The 21,116-nt window shown below is 56.8% G+C and overlaps 2 protein-coding genes across 2 annotated transcripts in view; one reads left to right on the forward strand and one right to left on the reverse strand.

The window, feature by feature from the left end:
* The first annotated feature begins 12,282 nt into the window (after positions 1-12,282).
* FZD9 (frizzled class receptor 9) lies at positions 12,283-14,441 on the forward strand. The gene has a single exon (XM_014881486.2). The coding sequence runs from the start codon at positions 12,341-12,343 to the stop codon at positions 14,093-14,095; it is 1,755 nt and encodes a 584-aa protein (XP_014736972.1). The 5' UTR covers positions 12,283-12,340; the 3' UTR covers positions 14,096-14,441.
* A 3,538-nt stretch (positions 14,442-17,979) lies between these two features.
* The window catches only part of BAZ1B (bromodomain adjacent to zinc finger domain 1B), a 43,189-nt gene continuing 40,052 nt past the window's right edge, over positions 17,980-21,116 (reverse strand). Inside the window, exons 18-19 of the mRNA XM_014881485.2 lie at positions 20,580-20,683; positions 17,980-20,060 (exon numbers count right to left, since the gene is read on the reverse strand). Of these exons, the coding sequence (XP_014736971.1) occupies positions 19,694-20,060; positions 20,580-20,683 (471 nt within the window). The 3' untranslated portion in view covers positions 17,980-19,693. The remainder of the gene's footprint in view (positions 20,061-20,579; positions 20,684-21,116) is intronic.

Raw genomic sequence — 21,116 nt, forward strand, 5'->3', positions numbered from 1 at the left:
ACGTTGTGGCACCTCCTGTTGCGATGCAGGCTGATCACAGGTTTCCTCTAAGTCACAAGGTGCTGCAGTGGGAGATGCAGCACCTCTCCAAACCTTCCTGGCATGCGTGGGGATGCTGATCCTATCAGCTCAGCCTGGCTGAGTGCTCAGCACCCTCCCCTTGACCAGGAGCAATCCTGCTCATCCCAGGTCACTTGGGGGCTTAGGCTCCTGCCACCATCCCTGTGCTGCTGACAGGGCAGAGGGGAGGCTGTGAGCAGGGACCAAGGGCCCCCATGGCACTGGATCCCCTGGATTGGTATAGGGCCACAGGATTCCCTGGGGTTCTGGAGCCCCTTGAGTCACTGAGCACCCTGTTCAGGGTTGAGATGGGAACCAGCAACTCCCATGCAATGAAGCCCCTGGGCTGGGACAAGGACGAAGGACCCCCATGGCACAGGAGTCCCTTGCTTCACTGGGCACCCGTTCCTCCAGGTAAGGACAAGGGACTCAGACCTTTTTATTCCAATGGCTGGCTCTGAAAGTCATGGATGCAGAAACCCCTCTGTGCTGCCAGCCGGGCACGGAATGCGCCAGCTCCATGCTCTGCTCCTGGCCCCTCGTTTGTGTTGGCACCAGCCAGAGAGAGAAGCCTGTTTAATTGGCAGTTGTGTTTGTGGCCAGGGTGTTATGAAAAGGTTTTCTGTCTACCTCTGTAAGTTCCCCTGAATATGTTTTCACTCTTAATATAATATTCACTTCATTATTAGCTGAAAGAGGCTCTTTTCAGAGAAGGCTTTTTTTTCCCCTCTCCTTCCAAAAATACATTAAACCACCCCTTCATGTAGTGCTGCACTGAGGGCTGGGATTGTCTACTGGGCAGAAAGTGAGAAACCCGACAGTAAATGGGATTTACACAGAAATTCCTTTCTTCCCCTGTGTGCAGGCAGTGCTGGCTGTGTAATGGAGGAAGCGGTTGTTGCTTACAGGGTGATTGGGGTACCTCACCTCCCCCTCCGTGTGGTCACCAAGGGGATCCCTCCCAAGCAGAGCAGATGCTCCCAGGGGCTTCCAGTGCCCTCAACTGGTGTTTCCAGGTGCAAACCCCTCTAGCAGAGTTGGGACCCAGCCACAGGGATTCCCACATGTCTCCATTCAGTGCTGAAAGTGTTTCCAGCATCTGCCAGGTTTTGGAAGCTTATTCTCTCTTGGGTGGATTTGAGGGCAACTGGGCCCCCATACTGCCAGCAGCAGTGTTGCTGCTCTTTATGACTTTGCAGCTTCCATAAGGTTTTTTCCTCCAAATTGAGAAAATCCCTGTAAGCTGCGGAAGCAGTAACAGTGGTATCACACGCAGAGCATCCAGCCTGGCTCAGCCTTTGGCATCCAGGGGAAACAGCTCTGCTTCCCTCTTGTCTGAGTTCCTTGAAGGGCACCCACAACCCAGCCAAGCTCTGAGTTCAGTTGTTTACCATATTTGGGTGGTTTTGCAGGGCCATGGAGACCCCGGTGTTCTCACTCAGTGTCCTCAGCCCAGTCCAGCTGGGAATATCCCAGGCTGGAACTGCCTGTGGGGTTGTGCCATCCCAGCCCTGGCCCCAGCTACTTTTGGGATGCCCTAAGACAGCAAATCACAGCGGGGGGAGGTGGGGGGGACACTGGGTGGGGCAAAAGGGTCCCTTGGGCTGGCTCTTGCACTACTGCTGTGGGGCACTGGGATCCCTAAGGACCTCCACACCTCTGCTCCATCCCTGGAGGAGCTGCTATGAAAACCCAGTGGAGCACGTTTTCCCTCTCTCTGAAAGCAGCATAGACACAAATTTCCTGTCTCCAGGCAGACACCAGCAGCAGGAGCCTTCCCCTGCTCCACTACCCCCATTCCCAGCCATCCTGGGAAAATCATTAGGGCTGGTACCATGTGCTGATGAGTATCCAAGGTCTGTCCTTAACTGGGAACAATTAGCATTTGTTTCAGGGCACAGCTGTGGCTCCAAAGCTAACAGAAGCACTCCCATCTGAGCAGGGCCCAAGGGAGCTCCCTAGGGATGACACAGCTCCCAGGTAAGGATGTTCTTGGGAGGGGTCCAGCTTGTGCATCCTCAACCCCTCACCTGGTCCTGACATTGGCAGGAAAGTGGGAGCTCCCTGCACTTCTTTTTCCAGGTTTTGGGAAAAACTAAATCAGACTTAAGCTGTTTTCGCTATGGTTTTGCTAGTTTGTCCACCTCTTCCCATGGACATCTTGTGTTCAGTGTATCCTGGTGCCTCCCCTTCCTCTCCCACAGTGCAGAGCATCCTCTTGTGTAAAGCCAGACAGGAACTATGCCTGACAGGCTCTGGAGGCTGATTCTGGAGAAGGTAATAGAGAAGGTTCTGGAGTTATGTAAGCAAGGGAAGACTTCAGGTTTGGCACATAGATCTGGAAGCTGAGGGTGGAATACTGACCTGGGTCAGGAATGAGAAGTGCTGGGGGAAAGGTTGTGGTCATTCCAGTGTGAAAGGGTCAGGAACATGGTGATTCCCAGCTCTGCTCCCTTTGGTGAGGCCAGAGGAGAGGGACAGTGCTGTCTCCCTGGCCTCATATGTCAGATGCCAGAGAGACCAGGCCCAAATGTGGGGTTAGGGAGGCTGGAGCTGATGCAAGACGTGGGCTTGGAGCAACACAGGGAAAGGTGAATGGGGGAACCACTGGGGCTTCACCAGCAGCACTCTCACCCTTGAAGCTCTGGCTGTTCCACAAAAACCTCAGTGTGCTCCAAAACAGGCTCCCTGCAGCTTGAGGTGCTCTGGGTCCTGTACAGGGGCAGTGGGCAACCAGCTGGAGTGGGACACTGGAGATCCTGGAGCTGGGCAACCTGTGGTTTGAGAGTCAAGGGGCTGAGGAGGAGGAGGAGGAGGAACGTGGCCTGGCTGACAGGCACCATGGCCTCACATTTTTCTTCACTGGATGTTTGCAGTTAGGGTGGAAAATGTGATGGGAAGAGAAGGGAGTGAGGCCGCTGGGGGCTTTGGGATGTGACCTGCCTGCCAGGGCAGAGCCCATGGCAGGAACATGGACATGGCACACACACTAAAGCCCAGTGGATCTGGGAAGTGTCCCTGCTCAGGGTGGTTGGGGACAGGAGTTTGCTGGGAAGCAGAGGAGCTGGCTCCCCAGAGCTGACATGTGATGGGAATGCTACAGAGGTGCCAGGAGACACAGCAGAACACAGAGCACAGGGCTGGACACAGGTTTGCTGCAGTACTGCAGCTCCCACTCACCACCCAAAGCCATCCCCCATGGCACACAGGTATCTCAAATCCCAATTAGACACCTCAGTGCTGCTCCTGGGGTGTTTGCAGCAAACTTGTATTACTGGGAGCCATGAGCTGGCTGCAGAGACACTTGGACTCACCTAAGAGGGCAGCTGGATTCTGCCCTCTCTGCTGCCAACACAACCCTCAGGCAGCCACAGCAGGGTAATAGGATGTGACATTTCCTTGGGCCATGGGATGTGGTGTTCCCTCAGGCCAGGCTCTGCTGCAGACCTGGAGATATGTTTGTTTTCCAGCCCTGGATTTTGGGAGTATGTAGAGCTAGTGAGACCTTCAGGTCTGCTAGCCAGCACCAACTCCCTTGCCCATTGCTCTTTTCGTGTGGAACAGGGCAGGATTAGGGATGGAGAAAGGGGAAAGGTAACTCAGGGTACCCTAGGGCACGGCAAAAGCAGGAACATGCAGGTTTAACATCAGGGGAAGAGGCTCAGCAGGGCACTCAGAGAGCTAGGATCTATTGTCTGGTGCTGCTCTATTATGAAATCATGGAATCACAGAATGGTTTGAGATGGAAGGGACTTTAAAGATGATCCAGTTCCAACTTCCTGCCATGGCCAGGGACACCTTTCACTAGACCAGGTTGCTCCAAGCCTCATCCAGTCTGACCTTGAACACTTCCAGGGGTGTCACCTCTAGCTGTTGGCCTCCCCAATAACAGCTTTTTTGCTCTCCCTATCACCTCCACTGACCAGCACATGACAGGGAAATTAGTGCTATTAGTAGGGCCAGGAGAGGTACAGGCTGGAGTTGGAGATGGGGAAAAAGCTCATTTTCTCACTTCCAGGCTCCTGCCCAGTGATTCCAGTGAGCCCTCACCGCAGTCACTGACCTTTAAACAAGGTGGTTGGAGAGATGGAAGTAGCAGAAATCCCTGAAAGATTATTTGTTTCTCACAAACTATATTTAGACCATCAGCAAAACCCAAAAGTGCTGAGTTTGGCTGAATAAATCTGGGAGCTGTGTGTTTTTTTCCCCTCAAGGAGAACAGGATTAGCCAGCGAATGGGGAATTGTGTTTTTGTTTGACATACCTGAGGTTTTCCACTCCAAGTTGCTGTTTTGAGCTCCTGGTACCATGATGATGATGACAATAGACCTGACAAGGCACTGCCCCATCTTGTGAAGATATTTTTTGGAAAAGAAAAAGAGCAGCTGGCTCCTCCACCATGGTGCTGCTTGCTTTCTTTGTTAAACTTTGTTTTTTTGAATATTTTAAGAGATGTTGGTGTATTAGGGTGTTTTTGAGATAGAAACAAGTCACACTGGTGCTGCTCGAGTACAAAGTCCTTCCCTGGTAGAATGCACCCCTCCAGCTCCCTGTCTGCACCAGTGCTGCCCCAAGAGATGGGGGCCTCAGGGTGCTGGGAGAGTTGACATGCTCCTGCCTGGTCTGAGTGATGCTTCAGGGAATGGCAGGAGGTCACCTTGCTTTCCTGGAACACACTTGGATCATCTGGGGTGTAGTTCTTTGCTGGTTTGGATTCCTTCTGCCTAACTGCCATCTCCCCCACGGAGACCGGGATCAGGTCTGAACTTCCCAGTGGAGTGTGTGGGGGGACAGGCAGGTGAGAGGTTTGCTGATCCCTGAGGTCAGAGCCCATTTGACCAGCTGGTGACAATGAAGAGCAGAGTGACCCATCAGGAACCTCCCATTTGGCCATGAACTCAAACCCTGTGGGTGATGGGAGGCAGAGGGGCAGAAGGGCTCTGGGTCCATCTCCAGCAGAGCAAAAACTTCTTTGCCCTAAACTTGTCAAAATTCCGTGTCCCTTGAACTGGCCGTGCCAGGACATCAGGCTCTGTTCTTTGAGAAATAAGGCTCTGGGGAACTCAGGTCCTTGAGCTGCAGCTCATCCACAACAACTCCTCTTCTAAAGGGCCCAGGGAAGGTGAGGATGGAACTGCTGCACTGTAGCAGCTCTCTATGAACAGGTTAGACATATATGAGGAACCTACTCCTTTGTCCTCTGGCCAGGTGAGAGGGCAGGATCTCCTAGTGTTCTCCACACGGAGAAGAGGTAGTACTCAAGGAGGAACCAGCTTAGGGAGGAGGATGCTGGTGCCAGATGGTTTGTCCGGAGTGAATGACCCAACCTGGGTAGGAACCATCAGAATGATGCCTGAACATGTGAACATGCTTCCATGGAACCAGAGATTAGTTTGGATTGGAAGGGACCTTAAAGATCCTTGTTCCAACTTCCTGCGGTAGACCGAGATGCCACCTACTAGAAGTGTTTGGGGTCTGGGAAGAAAGGGAAAAATTTAATATGAGGCTTCCCAGCACTGATAACTGTCCAGTAACTGGGAGGAGAAATGCTCACCCAGAGCTATCAGAGACAGGAGAGCTTCAGCTGGGGCTGCTCCTGCCTTCTCCCTTGGGCCCACCAGCTCTGCTGGAGGAGCTGACACCAACCCAAGAGCCCTGGAAAAGCCAGGATTCTTCCTCCTGGTCCTTACAGCTGGAGAACCACAGCATCAATGGCATTGCCAGCAGGTGAGGACCTGGAGAAAGCTCATGGCTGTGGGCCATCCAGGGGAAGTGATAGGTGACAGAGCCTTGAGGTTGCACTGGAGACATGTGGGTGGTCTTGGCAACCAAGTGGACAGCTTGGCCAAGTCAGTGGTGTGATAAAACCATTTCTAGCAGGTTCCAAGAGCCCTCCCTGCTCCTGCAGCATATGGTGGGCTGGGGCTCAGCTCTATAAGAATGTTCCTTCTTCCCAGGGAATGCTTTGACTGTGTCCTGCCTGTTATTCTGTAAAAGCCTGAACCTGTGCAGAGGTTCTTGGCCCATGGCATCATGCAGTGTGACACAGCAATTCATCAGGAGGTGGCAGGGCTTGAGGGGGCTCCTAGTCTTCCCAAATAGCTTGAGAGAAGGTTTCTTCTTCAGTCTCCACCAGCAGGGCTGGTGACGACAATCCCTGATCGGGCAGTGGCCTCCTGGATTTTGCTGCTCCTTGGAAAGGCATGAGGGACCAGGGAGCATGAACAAGCCAGGACACAGCTGCTGTGGGACATCTCCTGCCCCTCCCAGGGTGCCCCCCGTACTAGTGCTGTGGGGCTGAGTCCCAGCACATGTTCTGCCTGGCTCCAGCCTGCCCCATGCTTCTCCCCTTCTCCTCTGGATCGTATTTATTTATTTATACGGTGAATGTAATAAAACTCCAGCAGGAAATGGAGGCGATTCCCTGCCATTCCCCACAAGCCAGCCCTGGCCTGGGCGAACAAGGAGGAGCATTGTGCAGCATGGAGCCTCCTGCCAGCACCGAGCCTGTGGCTGAAGCTGAAGAAAGGGCTGAGTGTGTATGTGAGCACCAGGACCTGGTGCCGGCACCCGCCCCAGGATGGGGCATCCCGGGGAAGAAACTTCAGGGGGCAAGCAGGGCTAGGGGAGGAAAGGGCTGCTGTGCTGGCTTGGGATGCTGTCTGGGAGCACCTCGGAAACTGTTCCCAGCACAAGGAACCTCCTCTCCCCATCTTTGGGCTGCTAGGAAACAGAGATGGTCACTGAAGATCACCTGGGGGGGCACATGGTGGGCCCATGGCCCAGCATGGGGGTGTATGAGCAGCTCTTCCCGGGGCTGAGCCAGCTGGGAGGGAGCTCCAACCCTTCACCTGCCTCTCTCAGGCAGCTGCTCCAATCTGCAGCTGCTGCCATCAGTAGGGTTCAGAGTGAATGGCCAGGGCTCACCTGGCTCCTGTCCCCCTAGAAGGGCTCTGCAGGGGTGAACGAGGTGACTTGAAGGTGGGATGTGGCTCAATCCAGGTTCCCCTTTGATGGGAGATGTCCCCACTGCTGGGGGCAAGTGTCTCTGTGCTGCCAGGAGCTGAAAGCAGCCCCTTGTGCTGCCACCGCATTCACCAGATGAAATACTGTGGGTGAGGTAGGGACATTGTCTCTCTCATCCTTCATTCTCCCAACCATGGCTCCCCTGAGACACACCACTGTCCTCCTGCCCCATCCCCTGAGTCCCACAGCTGCAAGTGGTCCCCATCCCTGTTGTGGTCCCTCAGGCTCCCAGGGATCCTGGAGTTGAGGTCATGCCCTGAGCCGTGTGTCTCATCTCTGCTTTGTGTCAGTACTTTGTGAATGGGGATATCGTAGCCCAGGGATCCTGTAGCCAGGGCTGGGGAGGGGGGGCTGACTGGCAGCAGGATCCACAAGTCCCCAGCTGCGGGGTGATGGAGTGACAAGGCTGCAGTGAGCACCCTTGGTAATGTCACACATGTCAGCCTGCGTCCCTGAGTCCTGGCCACAGTGTCCTTGCACCATGGGCTGGGTTATAACCACAAACACCTACGGAGAGCCAGGAGGTGACTGGGACACTGCCTGGGGACACTGTTTGTACTCCACCTGCTTGTTTGGGGACCAGACCCCAAAATCCCCATCTTCCCCCCTACTGCACCTGCCCATGGCACAGAACCTGCCCAGGGGCGCAGAGATCAGCTGTCCTATGGTGGGCACATTCTGTTGCACATGCGTGTGCATTGGTATCACACAGGATTGTGCCCGGGGTGGGAGGAGCTTCGGCTTGAGGATCACTCCTGGTGGTGTTCCTGGTGTCCCCAAGGAGGTGGTGGCCAGGGCAGGGGTAATCTGCCTCTCTGGCCGGGTGGGTGCCAGCCCACAGCCCCATGGGTTGCTCCCAGGATGGACCCCTCCACCTGCTCCCCAGCCCATCCGGCCTGGCACTGGCATCCTTTTGAAACTGAAGCCACTGGCCTTTTGCGCAGCTATTCCTGTGAAATTCTTCAGGAAGGGAAAATTATCCCTCACAGATCCCTGCAGGACTGTGCCCATCTCCCGCCTCCAAGCTGGCAGGGAGGGTACGGGGTGCCTGGAGCCCTGGCTCACCCTGGGCATGGTCTGTCCTCACGGGGTGGATTCCTCTCCCTGCCCCAGCCCCTGCCTCTCTTTACGAGCGAGGCACTGGTGGGAGCTGGGACCACTGGGATCCGGGGGCTCAGCAGGGCAGAGGCAAGGGCAGTGCTGGCATGGAGCCCCTCACCTCACTTCAACAAGTCCTGCTGCCTTGGCCAAGGCTGGGCAGAGCAGCACCCACAGTCCTGCCGCAGTTCCACCACCCCCTTCCCAAATCCATTGCCCTCTCCCCAACTCCATCTTCCGATCCCCTGCCGTATTGCACCCTCCCCTGCCCCGCTGACCCCTCCCAGACTTCGTTGCCCTTTCCCAGCTCGATTACCTCCTCCCTGGATCAATCACCTTCTCCCTTGCCCAGCTCTATCATTCCATTCCCTACTCCGTCAGCCTCTCCCAGGCTCTGTTGCCCCCCTCTCCAGCTTCATCACCCCCTCCTCTACTCTACTGCTCCCTCCCCACCTCTATAACTCTTCCCTTCTCCATCACTCACCCAGTTCCATTTCCCCATCCTCCCTCCCCTCCCTCTCCCCACATCCATTGCCTCCTCTCTTGCTCCATCACCCTTCCCTCAGCTCCACCGTTCCCTCCTCTGCTCCATCACCTCCCCACTCCACTGCCCCCTCCCTGACTCTCACCAGGGCTGTCCCATCTCTGGTGCCAAGGGGATCCCCCCCAAGCCCTTCCCCCCAGAAAGACACCCTCCCTCCTCCCATGGCTGGCCAGAGGGGCACTGCTGCAGGCCCCCTGTACCCGGGGGGGCAGCCAGGGGATTTTTTCCCTCCATCCCCTCCCCTTGCCAAGGCTCTCGCGCAGGTTTCAGGCGCTGTTGACGGGAAGAAAGGAAATGGGGCAAAGCTCTGCCAGGAACCACAGGCTCCCGGGCTCCGGCGATCCGTCCCGCTCGCCTGCCTGGCCGCTTCCCGGGCAGGATTCCTGTGCAGTTCTGAGAGCCCTTTCTTTCTGCTATTGATCTTGGATTCACAGCGCAGGGCCACTTCCAAGACCGTAAATCTCTGTGTTGCTCTACCTGGGGTTCTTGTTTTCACTGTGGGGCTCCCAGACATGCTGGAGATCTCGGCTTCTGTGCGTGGCCGGGATATCCCCACTCCTGCACTGCCCCCTCCTCGCTGTCACCGCGTTCCGCAGGCGTGCGGGCGGGCAGGGACAGGTCACTTCTCCATCAGGCACAGGCAGTGGAACAGTGCAAGGCCAAAGCTTGGGGTACTGGTGGTATTTCCCGATACCCTCTGCTCACCTCTGGGGTGGGATGAAGCTCCGGGAAGGTCTCTGGGGCTCAGGCAGGGCTTGGGCACCCCGTGGAGTACCTGAGGGGGGTGGGGTGAGGGAGGAGCACGCCAAGGTGCAGGGCAGAGGTGAAGGGCAGCCGCACCTCTACAAGGAGCCCCTTGACTCCAAAAATCTCCGTGTTGCTCTTGGCCGGGCTGCAGTAACAGGAGCCAAGAGCAACAGTTTTATATATTAAAGCAAAATTAAATTAAAATATATTTATTTGTGCCTCCTGCCCCCCCTTAACCTTTCATAGTCCAGATGGAGGGCACCCAGGGGGGTGAACCAGGAAGGTGGGGCTAGGACCCCGCGTCTCATCCAGCCCCTGCCTGTGCCCACCACCCATTCAGGACCCTCACTGGGCAGCCAGGGCTGGGTCAGAGACGTTTCAGGTTTGCATCCAAGTGATGCTTCCCAGCTTTCCTTAGGAAACAGTTCTCGGAAGGGAAGCCTCAGTGGCCACAGCTGTGCTTGGGGTGCCCTGAAGTGGAGGCAGTGACAACCTTGGGTCCCCTACCTCACATGGGACACTTGCCCTTGGTCTGGGGGTGGAGGTATGCGGGACCCCGGGAAAGGTCCCAGCACAGTGGGGGTGCCACCTCCATCCCCATTACTTTGCTGCTCATACATGCATGCTTTGCTGTCACACAGCAATGCGTGACAGTTTGTCCCCAGGACTGCTGCACCACAGCACAAACTACCCCCAAAAAACCATTTCTTAGAGCATGTGGCCCTAACCCACGGCACGAAGCCCCCTGAAGCTGCTCCGTGTCGCTGGGCACATGGGACAGTGATTTCTGGAATACCCCAGAGCTGGTGGCCAAGGTGACAAAGCCCTCCCAACATGCCAAATAATCCCAAATATCCCCCAATAACCCTTTTCCCAGGGCCTCGGAGCCCATTGTGCAGACACCTCGTGTTAGAGGGAAATTCCAGGGCGACGCCTTATCTCCCTCTCCGTTACACGGCTGATAAGCAGCTCCCATGGAATTTCCCTGTAGCGCCGGACCGGGATGTTTGGATCCTGCACAGTGGGTGTCAGCGATTAGGGGCCGCGCTGACAGGTTGTTATGCTGTTACCAAAGAAATCACAGGGCCGTGGGAATGCCTGGGAATGGCGGGACGCCCGGACCCCCTGGCGCCAGCCAGGCACTGGATGCCGGGTGTCCTGCAGGACACTCAAGGGACCCTGCTGGAATCACCCCGGGTGGACGAGCTGCTCCAAAAGGAGTGCTGGAGATGGCACGGAGCAATCCGGTCTGACCTGGGATCGGCAGCTTCTAGGAGTGGGGGGCTGCTGTTGGCTGGCACCTTGTGACGGTGGCCTGGGCAGCACAGCCTGTCCTCAGGGGTGTAAAACCTCAGGAGGTTTTACAAACACTCTGCCACTCCCAGAGTGTTTTTAAAACCTCCCCGTGCCTTGGATATAATTTTTCGCCCTGTGAGTGGGACATTGGATTTCGGGGTCTGGCAGCCCGGCTTGACCACCCTGACATGTCACTTCGTAAGAGCTGCCCTGGACTTACAGTGACATTGCTGTCCTCTGTCCTGTACCTGCCCTGAATTGTCGTTCCGCCGGGGACACAGCTTTCCTGGCCTGTGCTGTGGACACTGGAGCTGAGCCATTTCGCGGAGTCCCCACTGTCCTACCGCCTCCCCAATCCCAGGGGCACAGGCACCGTGTGCGCACGCTGTGAGTTCCCCAGTTCTCAGCGGCGGCACCAAAGCGGCGTTTGTGCTCCCAAACTGAGGGACCTTGCGGGGAGAGAGTCCGTCCCCCAAGGGACAACAAGCCCTGGGGTGTGCCCAGGTGTGCTCAGCCGCTCACGCACACCCTGCGGGCACACGGGGGCCTGGCAGCACCCGACGGGTCTGGTGATCCTGTGCCCAGGTGTATGTGTGCACTCGTGTGCTTGTGCACGGCCCTGTGAGTGTGCGGGGCCTGGCTGGCGGTGCGCGGATGTGCACGTGTGTGTGTCTGTGAGTGTATGTGCACGGGTATGTTTGTGTGTGTGTGGGCATTATATGTGCACGGGCATGTCTGTATGTGTGTCTGTGAATATATGTGCACGGGTATGTCTGTATGTGTGTGTGTGTGGGGGCGTGTGTTGGCGTGTTTGTGCCTGTCTGCGTGTGCGTGGGCATGTGCGTGTATGTGTGTGTACAACATGCACACGGTCTGGGCACGTGTTTAATGTGTGTGTGCCTGTGCACATCGGTGTGTAGATATGTCTGTGTGTGTTAATGCGTGTTAGTGTGCTTTAGTGTGTGATAATGTGTGATAGTGTGTGTGCGTGTGTGTGGGCACATGCACGTTAAGGTGTGCACATGCATGGATGTGTGGCAGCGTGTGCATGTCAGTGTGTGTGTTAGGTGTGCGTGTGCACATGAACACGTGCTCATTAGTGTGTATCTATACCTGTGTAAATGTCCTGTTCGTGCACGTGTGCGTGTCTGTCCATGTGTGTGTGTGACCGCGCTTCCCCCGCCCGCGTGTCCCCAGTGCCGGGGAGCTCCAGGGCCGCGCGCGGGTCCCGGTGCCGGTTCCCCGCGTGGGCCCCGCCCCTCGCCCCCCGCCCCTCCCCGTCCCGTCCGGCCTCCTCCCGGACACGCCCGGCGGGGCGGGGCGGGCGGGGAGCGCTCGGCGGGCGCTGCCGGTGTCGGCGGGCGCGGGGCGGCGCGGGGCGCTCGGCGGGGCTGCCGCCGCATGGCGCGGGCCGGGGCCGGGGCCGGGGCCGGGGCCGGGGCCGGGGCCGGGGGCTGCCCCGGCGCGGCGCCTCCAGCACCGCAGCGATCGGCCCCGTAGCGGCGGGGGTAGCGTGGCCGGGCGATGGCGGAGCTGTAGCAGCCGCTGGGCCGGTGCGGGCGGCGGGCGATGGCGGCGGCACGGCTGCGGGTGGCCCTGTGGGTGCTGTGGCATTTTGGGGTGGGCGGTCGCGCGTTGGAGCTGGCGGGACTGGAGGGCTCGAGGGGGCGCGCTGCGCGGTGCCAGCCCGTGGACATCCCGATGTGCCGGGGGATCGGGTACAACCTGACCCGCATGCCCAACCTGCTGGGGCACGAGAGCCAGCGTGAGGCCGCCCTGAAGCTGCACGAGTTCGCCCCGCTGGTGGAGTACGGCTGCCACGTTCACCTGCGCTTCTTCCTCTGCTCCCTCTACGCACCCATGTGTACCGATCAGGTGAGCGCCAGCATCCCTGCCTGCCGCCCCATGTGTGAGCAGGCCCGCCACAAGTGCGTCCCCATCATGGAACAGTTCAATTTCGGCTGGCCTGAGTCACTTGACTGTGGCAGGTTGCCCACCAAGAACGACCCAAATGCCCTCTGCATGGAGGCCCCTGAAAATGCCTCAGCTGCTGAGCCGCACAAGGGACATGGGATGCTGCCCGTGGCCCCCCGGCCCTGGCCACCTGGCACCGCTACCGAGGGACGGGGACCCAATGGCCTGGGGGCTTGCGACAACCCTGAGAAGTTCCAGTACGTGGAGAAGAGCCTCTCATGCGCACCCAAGTGCTCCCCCGGGGTGGACGTATACTGGTCCCGGGAGGACAAGGACTTCGCCTTCATCTGGATGGCTGTCTGGTCCACCCTCTGCTTTGTCTCCACTGCCTTTACCGTCCTCACTTTTCTGCTGGACCCCCACCGCTTCCAGTACCCTGAGAGGCCCATCATTTTCCTCTCCATGTGCTACAACGTCTACTCTGTGGCCTTCATCATCCGCTCCGTGGCCGGGGCTGAGAACATTGCCTGTGACAGGGAGAACGGTGAGCTCTACATCATACAGGAGGGGCTGGAGAGCACAGGTTGCACCATTGTCTTCCTCATCCTCTACTATTTCGGCATGGCTAGCTCTCTCTGGTGGGTTGTCCTCACCCTCACCTGGTTCCTGGCTGCTGGGAAGAAGTGGGGACACGAGGCCATCGAGGCTCACAGCAGCTACTTCCACATGGCCGCCTGGGGCATCCCGGCCATGAAGACTATTGTCATTCTCACCATGAGGAAGGTGGCGGGGGATGAGCTCACGGGGCTGTGCTATGTGGGGAGCATGGACGTCAGTGCCCTGACCGGCTTTGTCCTCATCCCCCTCTCCTGCTACCTGGTCATCGGTACCTCCTTCATCCTCACTGGCTTCGTTGCCCTCTTCCACATCCGGAAGATCATGAAGACGGGTGGCACCAACACGGAGAAGCTGGAGAAGCTGATGGTGAAAATTGGGGTCTTCTCCATCCTCTACACCGTCCCAGCCACCTGTGTCATTGTCTGCTACTTCTACGAGCGTCTGAACATGGATTACTGGATGCTGCGGGCATTGGAGCATGGCTGCCTGCGCCTGCCTGGCCGCCGTGCCGCCAATTGCTCTCTTGAGGCCTCGGTGCCCACTGTGGCTGTCTTCATGCTAAAGATTTTCATGTCACTGGTGGTGGGCATCACCAGCGGGGTGTGGGTGTGGAGCTCTAAAACGCTGCAAACCTGGCAGAGCCTGTGCAACAGGCGGCTGGGCATGAGGACGCGGGGCAAGCCCTGCAGCGGGGTCAGCTGTGGCGGGGGACACTGCCACTACAAAGCCCCCACAGTCATGCTGCACATGACCAAGACGGACCCGTACCTGGACAACCCAACTCACGTCTAGAGACAGAGGCTGCCCCCGCAGCGGAAGAAGTGACCTCACGGGTAAGGGGCAAGGGCAAGGGCTGTATGGCGGCAGGAGGGACACTCCCACGTTTAGGGGGGAAAGGCTGCAGGATCCCCCACCACCACTCACTGACAAGTAGCTGCTTTTTCCTAGAGGTTGTTTTGTTGTTGCTGTTGCCAAATCCAGTGACTCTTCTAACGCTTTCTTTGGGGGATGGTGTGGATGGGGCAGGGAGAGGAATAATCCATCCGTGTTTATTTAATTCTGTAATTTATTTTAAATTTTTTTTGATCATTAGCTGCGAGGAATGGAAAAAACAATAAACCCTGGATGTGTTATTTGATCCGAGCCTGGTGCTGTTTGCAGGGATTCCAGGGGGTCAAGAGCTTCCCCATGGGACCCTACACCAGGCTGGGGGCTTTCATGTCAGTTCCAGCCATGCCAGGCCATGCTGGGGTGCCTCTGTCTCTGGCAGGAGCGTGGTACCAGCGGGTGCCACCATCCAGTTCCCCTCCGTGGCTTCCCTGGGGCCGGTTCTGCCTTCCAGCAAGGAGGAGGAGGAAGAGGAGGAGGGTTTTCCTGTGCTGTCACACTTACGAATCATCTTTTCCACTCCATGCCCTGAAGGTGATTTGTGTCGGTGCCATCGGCTGTTGGGGCCTCGGTGCCAGGCTGAGGGGCTTTGAGGGGGCAGGCCAGGGAGATGGGCTGGGGGCACGGGACCTTGGGGCAAAGAGGGCTCAGCTTTGATGTCCCCCCGCAGAAGCCCGAGATGCGGGTAATGGAAACTTCTGGGCTGCTTTATTTATCCCCCGCTCTGGTTACAATCCCAGCTCGCCTTCCCCATTGTCCGGAGGGAAATTTAAGCCTCAGCTGGTGCTGGTGGGGCTGGTTGGGGGAGCCGGGGCTGGTGGGCACAGGGAGGGCAGGAGGGTGGCTCTGCAGGGGTTCGGAGAAGGGGAACTGCCTACTCTTCCCCGAGACATCCTGAGGTGCAGGCAGGGGCCAGTTCATCTCTGCAAGGGTTTGGTGGGGCTGTTTTGACTGGCTGTCCCCAGGGATGTGCTAGGGGTTCCCATGCTGGGGAAGTGAACAGGGGTCTGTGGCAGAGGCATAGGCAGCACAGGGGCTGTGGCAGGCAGGACCTGTAGGGGCAACACAGCTCAAGTGATGCTTAGACTTGTCTATCATCTAATTAGCCAGCCTGCAGGGTCGACCCTTGTCCAGGAATCAACAATCCAGCAATAGACCCTCTCTCCAGCATGCAACCTGGCACCCACTGCTCACCTCAACAGCCCTCGGCTGCCATTTGATGAAGCCCTTAAGGCCCAGACTATCAAACTATGGCTGGAGGACAGGGCAAGGCTCCCCACTACCACGGCTGGCGTGGGGGAAGGGCTGGGGTCAGGGCCCTTCACCCACCATCAAGCTGTGCCAGGGCTTTGTGCTGCCAGGATGCTGGGACTGATGTGGTGAAGCACCTTTAATCTGCTCCCTGCCACCCTCCGGATGCCAGGAAGGCAGGAGAAGTCGCATGACTGAGCTGAGAAAAGCCTTTTCATCCCCCAGGAGCTAGTGTGGTGGACGAGGTGTGAAGGAGCCCCCAGTGCCCATGTGGTGTCGCTGGCGGGACACCGAGGGTCTCTCACCAGATTTAGGTACCCCTGGTTGTTCTGATGGGCATCCAGCCCCTTCCCCAGGCTGGTGGTGATGATGGTGCTAGGGCAGGGACCCTACCTAGCCCCAGCACTGGTGGGCTGCAGCCTCCGGAGCTCCCTTGGCTGGAAACAGACAGGAAAGTTTGTTTTGGGCAGAGAAAAGGGCCATGACCTGGGGCAGGAGAGTCAATACTGGCTGCGAGACAAGGCTCCAAAGTCCAGCTAGGGAGCTGGGCATGGCTCTGGGCAGGGGCTGCCTGGAAAGGGGGCACAGGGCCACGTGTTGTCCCTGTGTTCTGCCCCGGGTGTTAAGCCCAGAGCCAGCTCGGTTCACCTTGTGTGCCAGGCACGCAGCCCAGTGCTGGTGCCCGGCTGGCGGCACCCCTGGGGACAGGCTGCCCTTGAGCACCCAGCGCTTGCCAAGGAGCGGCTGCCTCTGGAGCGCTCATCCAGATAACCCGTCCCACCGCGCCTGAGAGGGGCCCCCAGCGCCCACCACTGCCCACTATCGGCCGCGGCAGCCCAGCTGGCTCCAGTGGAGGCTGCCAGTCCTGAGAGCTGAGCATGGCCACAGCACCACAGAGCCTGTTGCAAAGCAGAGCTGTCACATGGAAGGACTGGCCCAGGGACACCACTTGCTCCTAGTCACAGCTTCTTTCAATCCCGTGCTGTGGGGCTCAGGCTCCCTCTGTACCCCTCCACCCAAGTTCATCCCTGCATCCCATCTCCATCCTCCTCAGGGCAGCCCCAAGCGCACCAAACACCTGCCCCCAATAAAGCCCCAGTAAGAGACAAGTGGGGTTCAGCAATGCCCAATACCTGACTTGGAATGGCTGTGAAGACTGAGGTGGGATGGCTGCGGAGGGTGAATTGGGGCTGCCAACTGCGTGAGAAAAGGGCCAGGACACCCTGAGGTCCTGGTCCAGCTCAGCATGGAGAAGTGGAGTCTTGCAAGTCCTGGCACTTCCTGAGCCACGGAGTTTATCCACCCTCACATGGATGGACACTCCCTCCAGGTTTGAATAGCAAAAGAAAAGCCACTGTGCTCTGGGAAGCTGCTAAAAACTCCGTTACCCAGAATATTAATTGAGAATTAAGCCATGAGGAAACCCGGGGGGACCAAAGTTGGGTCTTGTTTTCCCAAGGCCACGCTGGAACTCCAATAATCGTAAGAGCCCCTGGGGTTTGTTGCAGGCAGCGGGTGCAGCAGGGCTGCTGATGGTGGTAGCAGGGCCCCGGCTGCCCACCAAGCCCCCACACTGCCCTGCCAGGTGTGAGGACAGCTATTTATAGCCCTGCACAGGACACTGATGCCATGGAGGGGCTGCTATAAAAAGCAAGTCTCCAAAAAGGTCTTGGAGCAGATGCTGCTGTGAGATCTCCGTGCCGAGGCCTGGAAATGTCCCAGCCGGAGTCACTCAGATTCACCCAGGTCCTGTTGCATGGCCAGCAAGCCAAACCAACTCCTGTGGAGAGAGGATAAGGCTTCTCCAGGGAAAACAGCATCTGCCATTGTAAAGAGCCTTCAAGCCCTCAAACCCATCCAGATTTCCCTGCCCAGCAGTATGGGGCCTGACGGGAACATTCTCAGCTCAGATCCAGAATGAGGAGCAGGATGAAGACACCCAGGAACCCTCGTCCTCCCAGCAAAAACAAGTAAAGCTTTGGCCAAACACTTTGTGTTACAGCTGTGGGCTGTCACGAGCATTGGTGCATTACTGCTCCAGCTGTGCTGCCCTTGGAGCTCCAAGTGTCCCTGCTGGGCTGCTGGAGATCAGGATGGGGGCCTGGGACACAGTAGCAATAATCCTTACTGCAAGCAGGGCTTGGCTTGCAAAACACACCCCAACATGAGGGAAGAGGCTTTGGAGGCAGCCTGGCCACCCTGGGGCAAAAGAGCAGACATCCCAGCTCCCCATTACCCTCCACGGGTACCCAGTGCCACTCTTGAATGAAACAGGAGGACAAGTGTCACACTGGCACCCTGTAGGGGATAAGGACCAAGGACTGCTCCCCACTCCAGGGGCAGGCAGAGCACAGCTCTATTTCCTTGTCCCTGGGGAGGGTGACAACACACCAGCACAGTCCCAGAAGCTGATCTGATCCTGACTCACCATTCCTTTACTCCACAGCTCCAGTGGTGGCTCTGGGAAGGCAGAGGACAGCCATCTCAGACAATCCCATACCAACACAGGGACCCACAAAGAACTCACACAAGCCACATTTACAAACACAAGTACATAATGTTTATTCTTAAGTTTCCAATTTATTACAAGTACAGCCCTTCGCAGAAACCTCCTCCCCCCAAATTACACTGATTTTTAGAAAACGTGCAGTTCCAAAGGTTCCACCATGTAGGACCTGCAGGAAATGTTCTCTAGGAAACAAGACAAAACAGCCTCTGAAGGGACGTGCGAGATACAAATGTCAGTGCTATTCTGTGGGGCAGGGAGTGAGGCTAAGGAGAGGGAAGGGGTTGGAACTTGCCTCATCTGCGGTCACTGACAGTCCAGAACTGAAAACAAGTACCTGTTTTAAAAAACCTCAAACCTAAAATGTTCACAAAACTAGGCTGCAATTTGTAATTGATGATTCTTCTCAAACCCCAAGAGCTACAACAGCTGCTTCTGCTTTTCTGTTACAAAACCAGCACTGAATAGCCCCGTGGCCCACATTCCAACTCAAACAATTCTGGGATAAGAAGTTCAAGCCCTGATTGTATGATCCAAACCTGTCATGATGGAGAGGAAGAGAGAATGAGAAAACAAACCCTTTTCTTAGGGAAAAGTCAGCATCTGAGGCAGCAGGAGCTGGTGCTGGGCTATGGCACAGGAACAAGAGTGTTACTACAAAACGTCGTGAGTGTGTGGCTGACAGGGAGTGGGATCCCCCTCTTCCCCCCCCCCCCCCCCCCCCCAAATCCCCTGATGTAACTCCTGCTACTGGTAGGAAAATGAATTTTAAAGAGGGGCAAAATATAAAGCAAACACGATTCTGTATAAACTGTACATGTGCCAAAGCAAGACGAGGGTATCTTACAGGTGTTCTTTGTACAAGATCACAGCTAGAAACAAGCCACTTTCAACTAAAAAATTAATTTAAAAAGTTACACAGCACATTTCTGCTGTTCCCCTGGCCTTGGAGCTCTCCTTGGGCTGTGCAGACACCCACACTCTCCAGTTTGCTGCTGGCACTTGGGGCACCCAAAGGGCTGCATGACCACACGCAGGCCCATGTGAGCAGGGAGCCTCCTCTTGGTGTGTAAAGATGGGGAGCTGAGCTCAGAGCCCTCCTTGGACTGAGACCCCCAGGGATTTCTCCCCAAGGAGAAGGGAAAGCAGGAGCACCTCGGAGCAGTGGTGTTGGGATGCTGGTGAAAGCCAGACCGCAGTACACCTAAGTGCTTGCTCGCCCCATGCAGCCTGAAACTGGGGCTCAGAATTAACACCATATAAATATATACATACAAGCCCGAGTAGCCCATTGGCCTGGTGGCACCCAGGCCTTTTGTGGAGCAAACATGATCTCCCCCAGCACCAGCTTGAGGCTGGTGTGCTCATGACTGGCAGCAGACGGTCCCACCACACTCCAGCTGCTTGCAGAGGCAAGGAAGTGATTCATTCAAACTGACTGGCTGAGCTGGAGCAGGTTGGTATTCCTCTGCCCAGCCAAGCTTGGCCAGGCATTCCCACCTTCCCCTCTTGGCAGGACAGAGTCATGAAGAGCTTTGTGGATTTTGTAGGAAGCATTAAGTCATCGCCACTCAATGGATGACCAAATACTTGAGGAAATTGCAGAAAAATTAAAACAAGGATGGGCCCAAGGGAAGGCTGGATTAATAGAGAAGTGCCCGCTGCTTCTCAACTCCCTCCAGACAACCCATCTGACTGCCTAGCAGCACCAGAAGGCCTGCTCCAGTTCTGGATCTCCCCATCCCTCATTTCTTCCTTTTCCGCCCCCGGGAATGATCAAGGGGCTCTGACTCACTGTCCCCTTCTTGCTCCTCCAGTCCCTGGCACCTGGCAGAGAGCTTCTTGCGTTTCCTGCGCGCATACGTGTGGCCTGGCAGGTGTTTGTGCACCATGTCAATCAAACACTGCTCTGTCTTCTCCAGGCAGGACAGTACGTGACTCCCATTCTGGTTGTAGCGCTCGGCATTGGAGAACACCTGCTTCATGTCGGAGAGGAACTCCTGCACAGAGCGGTAATTGCCACAAGAGCACTTGCTCTGCATAGTCTGGAAGTCCATGGGGTTGCTGATGACCTCAAAGTAGTCTTCAGCTTCCTCCGTGGTCACTGGCTCCCTGTCAAAGGAAGGGACACAGGGGTAGGAAGGGGATGCCAACCCTGGCACCACTGTAGAGAAGTGGGATCTTGCCACCCCTTTGCCCCTGACCTGCAGCCCCACAGTGCTGCAACAAGCCCAAGCAATACCTCGACCGTGTTAGAGATACATCAGCCCTATGGCATGGGAATGGGAAGTACAGGAGCCCAGGGAGCCGGTTCAGGCATGGGGAAGGTCCAGACCTTCCCTCAGTCACAGCATCTCAGTGCTCCAAAAATCCTGGGGGTAGCAGAGAGAACAGCTACCCCTCCTGTATCAGCCCCTTGCCTGCCACCTCAGAAGGGCACCACATCTGCAGTCCAGCAGAAGACTGAGAACATGGCGGTTTATTCTGGAGCAGCTTCTTCCCAGCTATGACTTGCTTTTGGGGCTCTGAGTTTCCCAGGTGGATCTGGCAGGACTGCACCACAGCCAGGCCACACCCCCACACTGCCTGCGGCCAGTCCTACCCACAGAGGAGGACGCCACTTGCCCTCACCTGAAGGGCCAGCTGAAGCGGTACTTGATCAGCTTGCTGAGGATCTCCTCACACTTCTGGAGCTCGAGGTTCTGGCGACGCGCTGTTCTCTTTGTCTGAAGGACCTGCCCACACAGAGTGTTGGTAAAAGGAGGAAACTGCTACAGGCTTTGGGGCTCAACAAACAGCCCTGAGGCCAAAGGAGCTAATTCTTAGCAAAGCCAGGACATTTCTTCCCTCTGAACATGGTGAGGAGCTGGACTGGCTCCCCAGAGGAGTTGTGGCTGCCCCGTCCCTGGAAGTGTTCAATGACAGGCTGGACAGGGCTTGGTGCAACCTAGTCTAGTGGAAAGTGTCCCTGCCCACGGCAGAGGGGTTGGAATGAGATGCATTTAGGACCCCTTTCAAGCTAGGCCATTCTGTGATTATGACATGCAGCAGCCGCTTGGGTTCAGGACAGCAGTCCCATTCAGGAGCTTGGTGGGAACAGCTCACCAACTGCCCAGCTCTCCTCTGGTGGCAGGTGGCTTTTTCAAAATAAGTTCAAAGACAATATGG

Source organism: Sturnus vulgaris, chromosome 21 (assembly GCF_052056855.1).
Source record: "Sturnus vulgaris isolate bStuVul1 chromosome 21, bStuVul1.hap1, whole genome shotgun sequence".
NCBI classification, from domain to species: Eukaryota; Metazoa; Chordata; class Aves; order Passeriformes; family Sturnidae; genus Sturnus; species Sturnus vulgaris.

Coding starts and splice junctions, on each gene's coding strand:
- FZD9 (XM_014881486.2), top strand. CDS start 12,341: ATGGCGGCGGCACGGCTGCGGGTGGCCCTGTGGGTGCTGTGGCATTTT.